The following is an 18529-nucleotide window of genomic DNA, read 5'->3' on the forward strand; positions in this document are numbered from 1 at the left end:
CCCTGGCCACCATTGACGCTGAAGCCGCAGCCCACGCGGTCAGGGTTGTATTATCATGGACCTTGCAAAACGATAGTTCCGCCTTTTTGTCAGAGGGATATTTAAGTGTGACCTCGCCATCCTTTGGCACTAAGGAGCCACTGACCAATTGGGCTATCGGAGCATCGGTATTGGGGGTCTTTAAGAGATCCACATGTTCCTTTTTGGTAAGAATAGAATCTAGTGGCAGCCGAAAGGGTTTTTCTACTAGCCGCCGATGATGCCCACTCCTGCTTTATAACTTCAGAAAACAAATCTGATAAAGGTAAAAGCATTTCTCTTGGCACAGCTCTAGGAAATACTAGATCTCCCTTTCCAGACTGAATAAGGTCAGGTACTGAATTAGCTTGCAGGCCAATAGCCTTGAGGACCCTTGACATCAAGGGAGAAAAATCATCTGCAATAAAGAGGCGTTAGGAAATATTACAAGGTTCCACACCCTCACACCCAGGCCACTCTCCCTCTTCCTCAGGTAGGGAGTCTGGATCCTGAATGTCTCCCTCTAAATAGCCCACATCATCTCCAAGGCCAGTGTCACCAATACCAATGGGCACTGTCCCTGAGGTTAGCTTGTTTTGAACTAAGGGCCTCAGGTGAAGGGGGTCTGGATCCCCAGAGTCTTGGCTGGAATTTTCAGAAGAGTGGTAGTCCTTGGTGGCAGAAGCCTTATCCTTGGACTTTTTATGTTTTTAAAATGTTTGGTTTTGGCCTTCGACTTGCGGGGAGAGGGACACAGAGAGCTAGATGAAGCCAAACTTTCTGAAGAAGTTGCCCGCCTCTTGCTTTTTTCCGTTTCTGGATCCCCTTTGTCTCTTAGCAGGTCTTATCTGGGAAATAGTGTCAATTATGGCAATTTAAAACCATGCCTGCCACTCAGGGGGAACAGACCTGGGCAAATTAGATTGTGGGAGAGGGAGATGGTTGATTCTCAGACCCTGCAGTGCCCTCTGCTGCTTGTAAATTAGAACTGGTAGATTGGGAGGATTCTGGCCTGCTCTCTCCATTTCCCGCCAAATTCGCTGAGGTACCCTGTGCCATTTTATAAGGGCCCCCTGCCACCGTCTTAAGTGTAGCCGCTCCATTAAAAACAGCCAGAGCCCTGATCTTAGCCGAGGAGGGCGGAGGATTAGCTACTGGGCACCTTTTACTTAGGAAAAGCCACTGCCCAGGGGACTCACGGTTTTCCACAGTTTGTTCGTAAAGTTGGTGCTGGGCCCACAAGGAGTGAGTAAGGCGCGGTCTTAGCAGGCAGCCTGATTCCCGGACCTCCTGAATTGCTGGTGCTTGCGCAGGGGGCGGAGACACAGCCAGAATGAGTGGCCTGCAGGCGGCCATATCTGGCGCTGAGGAACTCTCCACATCCAGGGCCAGGCGGACGAACGCCGTGGCCAACTGGGAAAAGCACAGCGAAGTCAGGCACACAAACGGCCCGGGGGTGGCTGTGGCCGACTGGGAAAAACGCAGCAAAGTCAGGTGCACGAACGGCCCGCAGGCAGCCGTGGCCGACAACTGTGCTTTCACTGAATGCTGCCCTCCTGGAAAGTCAGTGTGGGGGCTTCTCCCCTTCGGAAGGCGAATGCTGAGCATGTTAATCGCCCCAATCACCACATGCAGCGAGGGAGGTGAGTAAGGGAAACAGAGGGACCAGCAGAAGAAAGAAGGTTTTTCCTTTCTTTTCTTTCTTTTCAAGTTATACCATATTCAAGGTAAGAAGAGAAGGGAATCAGAAAGGAGCAATCAGTAAGGAAACAAGCAGAATTAGCAAAGATATGAGAGTAGGAAAAAATCTCTGCCTGGAGCTTTCAAGGACAGAAAAGAACTGGGTGGGGTTATCCCCCTCAGCTTCAAGTAGCTGTAGTTTTCTATTTCTATCCAATCAACTGTCCTGCCTTGGAGCCTACGGGAAGGATAACCCAGAGGGGTCCTCGGTCCTAGCAACAGAGAAATACAAAATCACTCAGCAAAGCAGCAGCTCTTCCCTCTTTTCTCTCCCTGAGGCAGAATGAAATACCTGCCTCATGGACTCCCCGTAAGTACATTTGAAAGTCCCTCCATCTGCCTCCAACACTCCTTTGTTCCTCCCCACAGGCAATGCTGGCAAAGTTACAAATGGCAAAACAAGGATTTGCAGGGTAACAAGCCAACCAAGAAGCAAGGGGGATCGCCAGCTGATCTTTACACATTGCAAGGAACCAACCAGAGTGGCAGAGAAACTCAGAGGGACATGATGAAATGGCAACGACTAAGGGAACCTCGAATCTCAATTCAAATTGAATCTGGGGAGATTTTATTGGAGTCCTATTTTTGCGAGGGGTGTCAGGGCAGATTAGTTTCGAGGCTGAATCACTCAAATTGACCAGATTCCATCAATTTGACTTCAAAATAGCAATAGCAATAGCAATAGCACTTACATTTATATACCGCTTTATAGCTGGAGCTCTCTAAGCGGTTTACAATGATTTAGCATATTGCCCCCAACATTCTGGGTACTCATTTTACCGACCTCGGAAGGATGGAAGGCTGAGTCAACCTTGAGCCCCTGGTCAGGATCGAACTTGTAACCTTCTGGTTACAGGGCGGCAGTTTTACCACTGCGCCACCAGGGGCTATGGATAGGGATTTGCACATTCCTATGGAGACTTGCCTGGTGCCACATCAGATGTATTTTCAGTGGCAGCTAAAGACCATTTTATGTGCCCAAGCATTGTGTGCGTTTTAATTTGGCTGTTAATAATAATATTTATACAACACTTTTCAACCAAAAAAGGTTAAAACATTTTCTCTCTCTCTGCTGCTCCTAGTTTATTTTGTACTTTAATCTATTGTTGACTTTTAATCTACCTTAACCTCTCAGAATGGCTGTTGCCTGAGAAGCAGGTTAGGAAATTTCTAAATCAGTCTGGATTCATCTTCAATTTGTTAATACTCATAGTTTAATACCCGGACAAAGAAGTTTCTGTTTACAACCCACCCGAAGGACAAGGAATAATCTCTACATAACTCAAAGAAAGAAGTACATGCTTCAAGTCTGGCAACATTTTTAAACTGTGCTTGTCAGCTTCACAGAGTCAGATATATGGCCATAATTATTTTTTAAAAAATATTAAATTTCGATCCAGAAAAGTTAAGTATGCCTAACTAGCTTCCTCTGGATCAGTGTTTAAGTGTTCAGTTCCTTTCTAACAATGTAGCAATGACTGAGGAGATATATTTATATATATATATATTGTATATTTCTGAATACTTAGATTCTGCATTTTCAAAGCATAGCCAAGATTCACAAGCATGGTTTCAATTTTCAGGCAATATACAAGGAAGTGCCCATTTATTAACTGGAATGTCAACTACAGTTCCTTAACGATCCTTTGAAATGTTGCAGGTGGTGATGTGAATATATATGCTAAGTTTCTTTTGCTCAACACAGTGTTTTCCACTATTTTCCTCTTTAGATTATCACATAGGTTAGCTGCAGGACTGTCATTTATATTTGGGTGTATACTTGCCCATATCTATGGCTGGAATATACAAAATACAGTCAGACTCCCAACCTATAAGGCATTAAGAAACACTTTACACATACCCCAAGTGATATGGTTTCAAATACAGTGGTCAGGGTTCATATAAAGGCTTCTATCCAAGTAGTTCCACTGAGAGTACATTTAGCACACCACAAAATAATGCACCCAGTACAAGACAAAGCTTGAGCAATATACCAAACATGATGTTAAAGGCTTACACATATGCAGTTCCTCTACAGATCCCAAATGGCACAGGAGCAGCCATGGTACTCAGGGTATGTGTAAAGGGGATTCCAACATTGCAAGCTACTATTGTTAGGATTAAAATAAATTAGGTTAATATCAATTAGACAATATTCTCTTTTCAAAATAGCCTGCTATAAAATTTAAAGTAAGTCTGACCTCTCCACGCTGAGATTCTTGTATCCGAGTAAATCGTAAATCACCATGCTCCCAGTTTGCATTTACACTATATATTCTCAACTGTGATAGTTCAAATGAAGCATTGAAAGCTTTTGCTCCAATTCTTATTATAATGGAGTTTACAGAAACAGATATTCCTTCTACAACCTTTTCAGCAAAGCCATATTCACTGGGAAATAAAATGAAAGAATTTCAATCAGAACTTTAGTATATATACATGAAACATTTATTATTTCAAATGAAGTCAGTGACGTGATTCAGGCATAATTAAAAGCCATAGTTTTCTAATGTAAGAACAGCTTGGACAGCTGTGAGCTCCCTCCCAGTCCATGAACAAGGAGAAGGAGAGAAAGCTTCCGTTATCACTTTTAACAAAACCACAGTTTTCCATTTATTTATGAATTCAGGAAACAGTGGCTTATTTGTATAAACCGCAGTTTGATAGAACAAAACCAGGATCAAACTGTGGTTTCAGATCCATACATCCAAGTCACAATCTCTGAAAAGTCATATGCTGCCAGGCCTTTTTATACACCACCACAAGCCCAATCAATTAATTGTGATCAAGCAAGCCTCTAAGTGCAAGAAATTCAGAGTGCATAGCAAGGTGTGTTGTGGCCTGCCCTGAACAGCAAGCTATATTTTATGTTTCCCTAATTTCATAAGTGGTGCCTTGAACCCTTAGGAGGGGAACCTAATCCTTCATTGCAACTATCACATAATGACTGGTTCACATGTGAAAGTTGGCTGCTTATTTTCTCCATATGACCTACAGATCACATAGAGAAATTTGAGCTTGAATCAGGATATGTGATTACAGCCAGAGTGGTTAGTATTCCAGTAGTCATGGTGACTGAGAAAAAGTGCCACAACAGTACTAGAAATGATGCCGTCCTTTGGTTCAAAGTAGGGTTTATCCACATGATTCTATACATGGAAGGGATTCATTTGGAAGAAGAAAAGTCACTGACATCTTATGTGTGAGCCCGCCCTTGGATAATTTTTAATACAAGTTTAGTTGCTATAAAATCCTCTCTCAACCAGATCATCAGTTTAGCTAAATTTTAATTTAACAGGCTGTATTATAATGTTCCAAGTTGATTAACAAGAGACAACTTCCTCAACTGCATCATGCCTAGCAGGCATCCAATCTCAATTCATAGAATAATTTAAATAGCAACTGACCTTTGCCCTGATGCAGTTGCTATAGGCGATGGTCCATTTGGGGGACGTGGTTCTTCACATGTACTCATTTCCATTATTACTTTATCCAGGGACTTTAGATATATAAGAAAAAAAATGGGACAATTAAAATGCACTGCATTCAACAAGTGATTAAATTTAGGCACCTCACAGAATTGAATGATAGTAAGAGTAGATTTTTTGAAAAATATTCAAGAATAGCTTGGTGTATCTGTTTTAAGTACTTTAGTAGCACATCAAATGTATTTAATTTATATTATTTCAGTGTTGCATATGTTTTAAATTAGCCCTATAAGACAAAACAAAATAAAGTTTAACTTTAAACACCCTAAGAATTTCAAAACATTGCAACAAATCGAGAAATATAACACTCCATCACTCAAAATGTAGTTAGTGATCTACTTCAATATTTGAAAAAGGAATTAGATTACTCACTTCTAAACAATCATGACAATACAAGCCATGATGAAAGTTTTCAGTCCAAGTCCAAACTCATCTTCATTCTACTTAGCCTGAGAACTTTTAAAATATCCCTCATATATTTGTAGAAAAGATGGCTGCCTTAAGATTTTTACCATTATGTTCTCTTTGAAGAGACATTGCTTGCCTAAGTAAATAAAATGGCTCTCAAAGATAGTGAAATGAATGTTGTGGAAAGTTACAAGATCTTGTTGCACATACCAGTTAAACGCTACATAACTGCAACCCATAAATGTTAGTAGTGCAATCAAGGTAAAAGAATTACACTAGCATTAAGTATGCAAATGAAACTTTGCTTTAAATAAACGTCTGAATTCTCAATATGGTCTTATCACTTGGGACAATCTACTTCTGGAAGCAATGCCAGTTATGTAAATTTGGCTTCAGAAAACTCATACATAAGAAAGGTTTTCTCCTTCCTGATCTTCAGTGTTGGCAATGTTCAGTTTGTGTGGTGTTTCATTTCAGCTGGGAAATAAGCACTGCTTTCTAGGTCACAACATACAATTCAAATAATGCTATGTCAAACCCTTCCCCAATCTGGCAGTGTCCAGACAATGGAATTTTATTATAAATAACTGTACTATTTAACCTCTGAGGCTCGAGAACTAGTCATGAGGCAGCCCATGCATAACAAGCAGTCTCACTTCTGTATAAGAACAGGAAAGTCTTTGGGTCCTACTCTGTGACACACAAGACAGTTGATATGCAACTACCTGAAGGCTTGAAACATTAAATTTCTCCTAGGGGTTTCAGAAGGAGCAGAAGGCAATCTGTAAAAAAGGAAGGTGGCCCATTTCTAAATTCTCTAACACTTTCTAAAATAAATTGTAAGGAACAAGTCGTGCTAAAGAAAGTCTATTCAGTCTGGACTTGTGAGACATTTGTCCCCTGGATGAAACTTATGAACATATGAAGCTGCCTTATACCAAGTCAGACTATGAATCCATCAAGCCCATTGTTGTCTACTCTGGCAGCAGCTCTCCAGAGTCTCAGACAGAGGTCTTTCCCACCACCTACCAGTACTACCTGGTCCTTTTAACTGAAGATGCCAGGGATTGCACCTAGGACCTTTTGCATGGAAGACATGTACTCTACCACTGAGTTATGATGCCTCTCCAAATATTTGTCTCTATAAATAATTTGAATCATTATGCTATTATCAAGTCCCCACACTAAAGCCCCGTTTCTATACGTATTTAAGTAGATAAATTGGCTTAAAGCAAAAAAAAAAAAACCCTTTGTCATTATGGCAGGACAAAATGCACAGCATGTACTAGCAGCCTCTAGAAAATTGCAAAACCATGGTTCCCTACTCTCTTGCCACTGTAGGATTACCCATGCCATCAGGTAACACATATATGAACAACAAAATTCAATTAAAATAAAACTAAGTAATATTCTTTAGAAATCATTTAAATATTAGAAGTCAAATTAAGCAAGATGGAAGATGGAGAAGGTGGAATATTACCTTCTAAAGGCCAAAATGCAAATCTCTACTTGAACATACATATATGGCATACAGTATAGAGTTGTTTGATAAAAACAAATCTCAAGCTCCCTTGGGTTCACAAAATTACATTTTGGAAACTCAGTTGTGATGTTGCCACCGTGCCTTTTTACAGTATAACTATAATGGCAAACCATTTTATCACTGAAATGATTAGCGATCACTGAAATGGTTTCTGTACAACTGCAAGCTACAGACATCATTTGCAGTTAATTTTGGGACTTAAATTCCAAACTCACCAAACAGATTGGGTGTGTTTTCAATTTTGTCCATGGTATCTGCAAGATAAAACAAATACAAAAAGACAAAAATAAAAATCAATAATCTACCTGCTTGGGAAAACAGCTAGAAACAAAAGCAATACCTCATATTATACACACACACCTCACATAGCCTGCACAATAGTCAAAAGGAGATTAAAATCTGCCTTATCTTATTACATGAAAGATGTGCAAACTTAACAGAACTGGTCCAAAAATTTTGATAAATTATAATCTATGACACCCAGTTAAGGAAGTCAGGAAGATACAGCTAGGGGGGAGAATTTTTTTTTTTTTTTAAAAGAAGAAATGGATATAAATCTGATCCAGTAAGGGAGATTCCATGCATAGATCTCTCCTAATGCACTTGTCAAGAAGCTGGGGATGGGGGTAAGTCTCCCTCATCTAATTCCTGGGGTTACAAACATGATGTTCGCCTAAAAGATCTGCGATAAAACACAGAGTTTTTCTAATTGAATCCTTAAGACCAGATAGCCTGTCTGGAGAACCACCATCATTAAACTGACATTGCCAATAAATTCACCTATGCTTGGCAGCACATGTACTTCTGCAGACTGGGGCAAATGCCTGTGTTTAAAAAAAAAAAAAAGAGTTCATCAGATATTCTAATACAGCTTGGTTTTCACACTCTACATACAGGCTCCATCCTCTTATAAATGGATGGTGCCCAAGCTGCATACCATTGAATCCACTGCAATCTCTACAGTCCAAGAAAAATGAAATAGCAAATAAAAAGAAAACTGGAAAAAATATAAGGAAAATGTTCAGAGAATACAGATACAGGAGATAGTATTGGTACTACCATAGTCAAAAGTAAATGACAGCTTCCCTCTGAAAAAGTCAAAGATTTGATATTTCGAAATAGTTGGGGGGAAAACCAACAGCTCATTTTCATGGCAACATACACATACATTGCTTATTCCTTAAATACAAAGGTAAAATTAAGAATCAGTTATGATAACTACAGCCTTCTTTATCACTATATATACTGAATTACCAGTTTTCAGTCTTTAAAAACATTTTCAAACATGAAAAAATGGTTTACATTCCTAATCTAGTATAATCAAAGACTCACCCTAATAGATGCTTTATTGCAAAAGACCTTGTTGATGGCAAGCCATGTGGGAAGATCTAGCATATTCTGAAGCACTTCTTCATCAAGCTCTAAGTTGGTTAGCTGACCTTCACCTTTCAATGTGCTCAAGTTAATTTTGTCAGGTGACAGGTTTTTAGTGAACCTAAAACAGAATATACATTACTTTTGGGTTACTTCATCATAAAACAAGGTTAACAGTTATCTTGTTCAGAACTAATGCAAACAAAAATAGTAAAGAAAAAGTCATTTTAAAAAATCTGAATCTCAGGATTTTTATTTATTTTTTTTAAGAGTGGCTTTATATGGTTCCACCAAATATTAGAACATTTGCATGGAGCTTAGAGAATGCCTTCTGGAGCTGTGTTCTTCTGGTTTATCTCTTGCCTAAAATGGGAGGATTTATGTGATATATTTATTTACCACCTCATACAACTGTCCGAAGGCGGTTGAAGACATTTAGAGTCTATATCTGATTACAATTCTTACATTACCTCCCAGCTTAACCTAACTCAATGAGCACTACTTTATGCAACACGTAAATGGCCACAGCAGTAAACATAAAACCTTGCAACACCAACATAGCAAGATAAAATAAAAGATTAAGTAACCTTTTCTGTCAAATTTAACCACGGATTTGCCTTTAACAATATCACACTGCCCTCCACCATATCATTTCATAGTGTGACTACAAACATAAGCAATACCACTTATTTAAATAGTAAGACTGTCTATCTCAGAAATACCATTATAGTAAAATCTTATGAATTAAGATCATTTGAAAATGCTTCATTTACCATTTTAGTTCCTGAGCCGACTGCAGATGCACTTTCCTTTCCTTCCTCACCACAAAATATTTTTAATTAAAGAGCCAAAGCCTAAATTTTGTTATTAAATATGGTTTAAACTCAGATTCTCCTCTAGCTGTACACATTTTAGTGATACAGTATGGAATGCTATCTTCCATATAAGCGTGCTATTCTTGTAAAGTCCCACTTGTGGACAGTTCAAGCAACTCACTATCCTGTCTTCTCAACATACATAAGCTTTCTCCTCACCCTTCAAAAGGCAAATTATGAAGCTTTCTCTCAGGCTGTTATTGCTTTTTGAAGGAGAAAAAACACACCTTCCCCACAATCCAATTATCAGTAGGAAGTGTCTTACAGTAAATCTCCCATTGCTTGGCTGTTTTGTCATCTTCAGATTCTGCCAAAACTGTGATGTTTTCTTTGGGAAGGAAACAAAAGTTCTGGGAACTCATCCTGTTTCACTCTACTGAAATAAATCGACTCTGCCGGGCTGCTGTGTCTGCTATCTTTATTTAGTGTATTTGTTGCCCAGGGGAAATGCTTTGCTAAGAGCTCTGCGTCTGCCTGGAGTTATTTTGTGTAAATACTACCCAAGACTTTAAGGTGGCAACTAAGGTGGGATACAGAAGCTTGTGTAATTCTATGGCATATTGACTAAGAAACTCTAGACCAGGGGTGGGCAAGCTTGACCCTCCAGATGCTGCTGAAATACAACTCCCATATAATGCCCTTATACAAAATGATGGTGCGACCACACTTGGAGTACTGCGTACAATTCTGGTCACCACATCTAAAGAAGGACATTGTAGAACTGGAAAAGGTGCAGAAGAGGGCAACCAAGATGATCAGGGGCCTAGAGCACCTTTCTTATGAGCCAAGACTACAACACCTGGGGCTTTTTAGTTTAGAAAAAAGACGACTGCGGGGAGACATGATAGAGGTCTATAAAATCATGCATGGTGTGGAGAAAGTAGATAGAGAGAAATTCTTCTCCCTCTCACATAACACTAGAACCAGGGGTCATCCCATGAAATTGATGGACAGGAAGTTTAAGACCAACAAACGGAAGTACTTTCCCACACAACACATAATTAGCTTGTGGAACTGTCTGCCACAAGACATGGTGTCAGACAACCTGGATGGCTTGAAGAGGGGTTTGGATAACTTGATGGAGGAGAGGTCTATCAACAGCTACAAGTCAGAGGGCTATAGGCTATAGTGTGGTTAGTTTGCTAATCATATCAGTGATATCACCTTGCATTACAAACCATTGTTCTATCACCGCCCAGAGCCTTTGGATGGGGTGGTTTATAAATGTAATATATGTAATAAATAAATAAATAAATTTAAAAGAAATGCTAATGACAGCTACTAAAGAAACGGGAAAAAAGACTGAGGCTATTACATTGAAAAGGGACTAGTATACCGATTCTCCATATGATGGCCTTGTAAATATTTTGGATTTAGTTACGGTTTGTAAACCATTTCAGTTGCCAAAGTATATGTATCTCAACTACTGGGGGAGGCAGGGAAAGCAGGTTGTAGTGTTGTCATCAGTTTCACTCAGTCATGGCAACTGAAGGCCAATATGGGGGAAGGGGGCAAGAAACAGTACAGCTATCTTTGTTTAATCTTCCAGACACATGTATATTCCATCTTATCACCTAAATACAAGGTGCTCAAGACTGCGGGTGGGGGTGGGGGTTCCTCCTTCTGTGCCGCTCCACAGCACTAACACTCCTGCCCAAGTGGCAGACTGCAGCACATCTTCCAGCCACAGCCATTGTTCTTGCTGATCTCTAGGCAAGCACAGCCTTGTATAGCCAGGCCTTCAAGCACAGTGGATTCTCATCAAGAGTTGGGGAGACAAAGCCTTGTCTAAGTAGCCACCAACAGCACACACCGATACATTAGAACCATGACAAAGGGATACTTGCTACATACACAATATTATAGGCTTAACCACCATTACATTCACATGTGGATGAGAGCACATGAGCTCAAGGCTCATTTATAATTGGTTTGTGGGGGCAGAAGACAACAGCATGCAAACAGATCCAGCAGAATTGTGCTATGCAGAACACTGAAGCAGTACTGGTCAGGATGTACAATAGAACACCCTCCCATGACAAAGCTAAATCAAAACCTAACTCAGCTGTGAGATGTGCACACTGCTGCAGATCAATTCTGTGTTGGCTATGAGATGGAACGCTTCAGGGAGCAGTACAACTGCAGGAATAGTGCCCATGAGTCATTAAGCAACACTGTTCCTGCTTAACAAAAGATGAAGAAGCTTGCAACATTTTGCTACTTCATGGGAGGTCCTACTCAGGCATTTGTTCCTGTACTTAGCATTAGACAGGGCTACCTGTACCTACATCCTGGGTGATCTGCAATGATTCCTGATTCCTTAGTCAAAGGAAAATAAGTCCTGTCCAAGAAAGTGGGAGAGCTCTTGCCAGTTTCCTTGCTTTGGTATCCATGTTTCATTTTTCCCACCTGATTACCAACAGTGAACTTATCAGAGAAAGTTAGAATTCCAATGATCGAACATTAAATGTGGCCTACTGAGAATCCAATAACGTCTGATTACTTAAGAAGATATTGTGCTCTTCAGCAAGCACCCTGCATGACAGCATCTGTACTCCGAGCAAGATTACCATAAATATGGGTAAGGATATGGCTATAGAACTAAAATGGTAAAGGTAAAGTGTGCTGTTGAGTTGATTTCGACTCTTGGTGCCCACAGAGCCCTGTGGTTTTCTTTGGTAGAATACAGGAGAGGTTTACCATTGCCTCCTCCCACGCAGTTTGAGATGATGCCTTTCAGCACCTTCCTCTATTGCTGCTGCCCAATATAGAACCAGCGGGGATTTGAACCAACAACCTTCTGCTTGTTAGTCAAGCATGACAGCTAAAAAACTAACGCAGCTGTGGAATACAAGTTTTACAAAAGGCAAACAAGACAAAAATAGAAATTGAAGCAATGTAAAGAACCAAACTGAGGTGAGAGGAAAGCTGATTAACTTGCTTTGAAATACCATTATGCGGTAATCCTTTCAACTTGGAATCTAAATCTCATCACATGGTCATCATAGTACTTTATCTTGATTAAGTAAGAGCCACATAGTAACATCACCAGGAAGACTAACACATATACAGAAAGTACATCAATAGCCTCACAGATTAAAATTGCAAAATACTTAATAAAAATTAAACTTCTGTGCTAAGCAAATGTGTACTGAATCCAAAACTCAAAAATATTTCAGAATAGTCCATCTAAGGCATTAAATATCAAAAGTCAGATCATGATTATTAGCCATAAAATCTTGCAAAGAGTAAAAGAGCAATTCTACTCATCAGTAGGACAACTACAGTAAGTAACCAATGCCAACAATATTGTGCACATTTGTTTTCCAATGCAACACATAATGGAAGGTTGAAGAGCATGTTTAAAGTTGCAGTCTTGCTTTTAGTGTCATTTTCAAGTCAAAGTAAGCAACATTTATCCTTACATTGACCTGAGCATCCACTGAAATGGTGATGACTACCATAACAAGTCACATGGAACACAATGTGTTTTAGGTTGCTGTTATCAAGAGAAGTTAACTTTCTGCTTAAGGGTAGAATATCATACTCTGGTATAAAGACACTCCTTTATATCAAGGAGTAACCTTGAGTGGCGTAGCGGGGAAATGCTTGACTAACAAGCAGAAGGTTGCCAGTTCAAATCCCTGCTGGTGTGTTTCCCAGAAACACCTACAGGTGAAACTCGAAAAATCAGAATATCGTGCAAAAGTTCATTAATTTCAGTAATGCAAATTAAAAGGTGAAACTGATATATGAGATAGACGCATTACATGCAAAGCGAGATAAGTCAAGCCTTAATTTGTTATAATTGTGATGATCATGTCATACAGCTCATGAGAACCCCAAATCCACAATCCCAGAAAATTAGAATATTACATGAAACCAATAAAACAAGGATTGTAAATAGAACAATATCGGACCTCTGAAAAGTATAAGCATGCATATGTATTCAGTACTTGGTTTGGGCCCCTTTTGCAGCAATTACTGCCTCAATGTGGCGTGGCATGGATGCTATCAGCCTGTGGCACTGCTGATGTGTTATGGAAGACCACGATGCTTCAATAGCGGCCTTCAGCTCTTCTGCATTGTTTGGTCTCATGTCTCTCATCCTTCTCTTGGCAATGCCCCATAGATTCTCTATGGGGTTCAGGTCAGGCGAGTTTGCTGGCCAATCAAGCAAAGTAATCCCATGGTCATTGAACCAGGTTTTGGTACTTTTGGCAGTGTGGGCAGGTGCCAAGTCCTGCTGGAAAATGAAGTCAGCATCCCCATATAGCTCGTCTGCAGAAGGAAGCATGAAGTGCTCCAAAATCTCCTGATAGACAGCTGGGTTGACCCTGGACTTAATGAAGCACAGTGGACCAACACCAGCAGATGACATGGCTCCCCAAATCAACACAGACTGTGGAAACTTCACACTGGACTTCAAGCATCTTGCATTGTGTGCCTCTCCATTCTTCCTCCAGACTCTGGGTCCTTGGTTTCCAAATGAGATGCAAAAGTTGCTCTCATCAGAAAAGAGGACTTTGGACCACTGAGCAACAGACCAGTTCTTTTTTTCTTGAGCCCAGGTAAGACGCTTCTGACGTTGTTTGTTGTTCAGGAGCTGCTTGACAAGAGGAATACGACATTTGAAGCCCATGTCCAGGATCCATCTGTGTGTGGTGGCTCTTGATGCACTAACTCCAGCCTCAGTCCACTCCTTGTGAAAGTCCCCAACACTTTTGAATGGCCTTTTCCTGACAATCCTCTCCAGGCTGCGGTCATCCCTGCTGCTTGTGCACCTTTTTCTTCCACACTTTTCCCTTCCACATAACTTTCTAATAATGTGCTTTGATTCAGCACTTTGGGAACATCCAACTTCTTTTGCAATTACCTTTTGAGGCTTTCCCTCCTTATGGAGGGTGTCAATGATGGTTTTCTGCACAACTGTCAAGTCAGCAGTCTTTCCCATGATTGTGATTCCTAATGAACCAGACTGAGAGACCATTTAAAGGCTCAGGAACCCTTTGCAGGTGTTATGGATTGATTAGCTGATTGGAGTGGGACACCTGGAGCCTAGAATGTTGAACCTTTTCACAATATTCTAATTTTCTGGGATTGTGGATTTGGGGTTCTCATGAGCTCTACGCCATGATCATCACAATTATAACAAATTAAGGCTTGACTTATCTCGCTTTGCATGTAATGCGTCTATCTCATATATCAGTTTCACCTTTTAATTTGCATTAATGAAATTAATGAACTTTTGCATGATATTCTAATTTTTTGAGTTTCACCTGTATATAGGGCAGCAGCGATATAGGAAGATGCTGAAAGGCATCATCTTATACTGCACGGGAGGAGGCAATGGTAAACCCCTCCTGTATTCTACCAAAGACAACCACAGGGCTCTGTGGGCACCAGGAGTCAAAATCGACTTGACAGCACACTTTACCTTTATATCAAGGGAAGGGGAAAAGCAGCTTACAGTTCAACTATTAAGTGGGAAATAGTTTCTACTTGTACTACCTGTTGCTACCACCAATCACCGCAAGCTGCTCACAAAGCTGTCTACAGGACAAAGCTAGAAGGATTTGGTTAATGTTGTTAAATCCAACCAAGTATGAACTCAAAATCAGGGATGCCATCCCATCCCCTTAGGGTGGCCAGTTTCATGTTTATATAATGCAATTAGGATCTTTTTACTAGAAAGCTAGTAGTATGCCTCTGAAGTATAATCTTTTTAAGGATCCTAACCCAATCCCTTTTGTGCTCTCTCTCCATTCCATTTGTAAGACTTTTTTTACTTTCCATAGATCCTCTTTTGCTTGTCACTTAAAGCAGCTTTCCTGGACATACTGTATAGCAAGCACATTCTCTAGCATGCCAAGTATTTGCTTTCTTTTCTTTCTCTTATTTAAGGTTGCTATTTTCTCTTCAAATTCTGGAACAGACTTCTGCTCGCTCAACCGAAAGCTGTTTATATTTATATGACAGTTCAGAAACCAATGTAAATAATAAATCAAGCTGTTGTGGAAGAAGGGCTACACACACATACTAAATGACCATTTATATCAATACAAAATGGTGAAAACTGCAAACATCATGTTCCTCAGAGTATTCCCTTAAATCTAAGGGCATTCTTTCATTTAAGAGAGAGAGAGTCATCAAGATATCAAGTCCAGTATAGTTTTTATGACAACATGATCTCCAAGGAAACTTAAAAGCATCAGTTTTCAGAATGAGACTATTATTAATGCAAGTTAATTAGGCCTCACTGGAGCCACAGGCCCCCAAGATATCCATACCAATTCAGGATATTTCCAAATAGGATTCTTGTGTATTCTACTGGGAGCTAGATTAATTCCTACACACATACACACTATCAAGTATCCAAATCGAGAGATACAAGATGTTTATTCACATACATTCCTAAAAGTTGATCTAAAGTTAATTATCAAAAGTATTTTAGTTTTAAAAAACCCATGTAAAGTGACTCAAACTTTCATTAGAAATTTATTATTTATTATTATTATTATATTTATATCCTGCTCTTCCTCCAAGGAGCCCAGAGTGGTGTACTACATACTTGAGTTTCTCCTCACAACAACCCTGTGAAGTAGGTTAGGCTAAGAGAGAAGTGATTGGCCCAGAGTCACCCAGCTAGTATCATGGCTGAATGGGGATTTGAACTCGGGTCTCCCCGGTCCCATTTGTATCCACCCAAAATGTACCATGAGTTTGCCTTTGCTTTTTTGGAAACTACAGATATATTGATTGATTGTTAAATGTATACCCCGCCTTTCATTAAGAAAATCTCAAATATAAGTAGTAACTACTTCTTGAATAATTCCTGATGATAAACAACACAAAGTTAGTAACTTCTTAAACCTGTTGCCCAAAGTAGCTTCTGTGTACAGACTTTTACAAAATTTACAAAATGGTGAATGGGCGCAATTATACAAAAATAAGACATTCAGACAAACCACCCCTATTCCTGATGAAAGCAAATGATGCATTGGTTTCTGAGAAGCTACCATACTGGTAGTTAAAGATAGTGACAGCAAATCAATCTCCAGAAGGGATTGCTGCAGCATATGGGACAGGACAAACAAGGGAGCAAATTTAAATGGCAAGAGGAATGACACAATGTATTGTATTGTATTTGTTTATTTCGGCCCAAGGCCAGCATAAATGACACAATGAAAAAGCTATAGTTTTCTTTAGCACAATTATGATCAACTTTAAGTAAACTCAGAAGTCATACGCATGTATAAAGATACAATAGAACTGGGGTGCAAGTGCCTCCAAACAAAATTTTATTAAATTACTATAGAGAGCTGTTCCCTCAAAAGACTAAACATTTACTCAGAGAACATCTAACAATATATAGAAACTTAGGGACCAATCCTGAAGAGGATGAATTGAAGTTTGTATGTTCTGTAACAGACACTGATGAGACAGGAGTTCAAATAAATTTGGTAAATTTAAATCAAATAAAAATAGCAATAAAGCTTAGTTAAATAAAAAGCTTTATTGCTATTTTTAGCCTATTTTCCAGTAGGCTTATGGGATCAACAGGCAGAGAGAGAGTGTGTCTGTCTCCATCAACTTTGCAATGCCCAGACCAATATGAACCAAATCGAGTACAATTGTAGGGACACATAGGGACACATAGGGTGTAGTTTGTGATGATGTCACACACCCCAATTCAAGAAGGCAGATGCATAAATATTTGAAGCACAAGTGGGCTAATCTGTGAACCGCCTAACCGATTTGAACGAAATTTCCTACAGCTGTAGGAATACATAGGAATGGTTCAAGGGCATAGTTTGTAATGATGTTATCCACCCTGATTCAAGATTCTGGACACATGAACATATGAGGTACAAGTGGAAACCGATTTTGACCAAATTTGGTACAGTTGTAGGGATACATAGAGACACCTCAAACACAGAGTTTGTGATGATGCCATCCACCCCAATTCAAGATGGCCGACACATGACCATTTGAGGCACAAGTGGGCAAACTTGTGAACTGCCTAAACAATTTGAAACAAATTTAGTCCAGTTTAAGATAGTGAAAGGAAAGTAGACAGATTAGTTCTTACTAGAACTTGTTAAGAATGATAAATTTGGCATGGGTTGATGAGAAATTTATTGCTTCTACAACTGAAAATTACACTTGGAATATTTATATCAAGTTGACAGGTTTTATGAGGATTATTATATTAAAGAGAGTTGATTTGACTGAGCTGGTTTAAATAATCAGATCTCTTTTTTTAGCCGACTTTCCTGAAGGAAAGGAAAGTTTATGGAGATAACCTGACATTCTGTGTGTATCCATGTGTCAACTTTGCAATGCCTGGAACCAAATTGGGTACAGTTGTAGGGACAGCTCAACAGCGTAGTTTGTGATGGCAATTCAAGATGGCACTTGTGGACCGCCTAACTGATATGGACCAAATTTGGTAGGGATAGTGAAAGCTAAGTAGGTAGATTAGTTCTTACCAGAATAACTTGGGTTTATGCAATTATATCTAATCTTGTGCTGAATCTATTTTATGGGCATTTGTAGGGGTTTGCAGGACATCAGTGCTGAACAAACTGTCCAGTTTAGTTCTCAGATCACTGAAAATGATAATGTCATTTCCCTGCATCATATTCTGCCCTGTCAACAGAGACAATGGTTAAGTATTCTTTTTGTAGTTGAAAGCTTCTGTTTCACCTCAGTAGTTCAAAGCCAGACCTCCCAATTAGTGGTAGAGGCAACTGGAGTCTATTTTGATTCTATAAAACCTCAGTGAATTGTAAGGTACGTTCAAAATAGGTACACAATAAACATTCATGAAAACAGTTTCTAGTTGACTGCATTTTCCACATCATACTATAAAATATGGGACAATATATCAATTGTAGTTTAAAGGAAGTAATAAACATGCATTACCTACTCTTGTTTCAATTACACCGGCCAAAATGAAAAATTAATTTTGGCAAGTACTTAATACAAAGTACTTCCTGAACCAGATACGACCACATAGGACAATCAGAAGTAAACAAAACAAAAAGCACTAAGAATAATTCTAGTCAATTGTCAGTGAA

General features: G+C 39.5%; 1 protein-coding gene across 2 annotated transcripts in view; it reads right to left on the minus strand.

The window, feature by feature from the left end:
- The window catches only part of BLTP3B (bridge-like lipid transfer protein family member 3B), an 86284-nt gene that overhangs the window by 50561 nt on the left and 17194 nt on the right, over positions 1 to 18529 (minus strand). For both annotated transcript variants that reach the window (XM_053252787.1, XM_053252788.1), the window contains exons 2-5: positions 8530 to 8692; positions 7413 to 7451; positions 5166 to 5257; positions 3960 to 4149 (exon numbers count right to left, since the gene is read on the minus strand). In XM_053252787.1, the coding sequence (XP_053108762.1) occupies positions 3960 to 4149; positions 5166 to 5257; positions 7413 to 7451; positions 8530 to 8692 (484 nt within the window). The remainder of the gene's footprint in view (positions 1 to 3959; positions 4150 to 5165; positions 5258 to 7412; positions 7452 to 8529; positions 8693 to 18529) is intronic.

Source organism: Hemicordylus capensis, chromosome 5 (assembly GCF_027244095.1).
Source record: "Hemicordylus capensis ecotype Gifberg chromosome 5, rHemCap1.1.pri, whole genome shotgun sequence".
NCBI lineage: Eukaryota > Metazoa > Chordata > Lepidosauria > Squamata > Cordylidae > Hemicordylus > Hemicordylus capensis.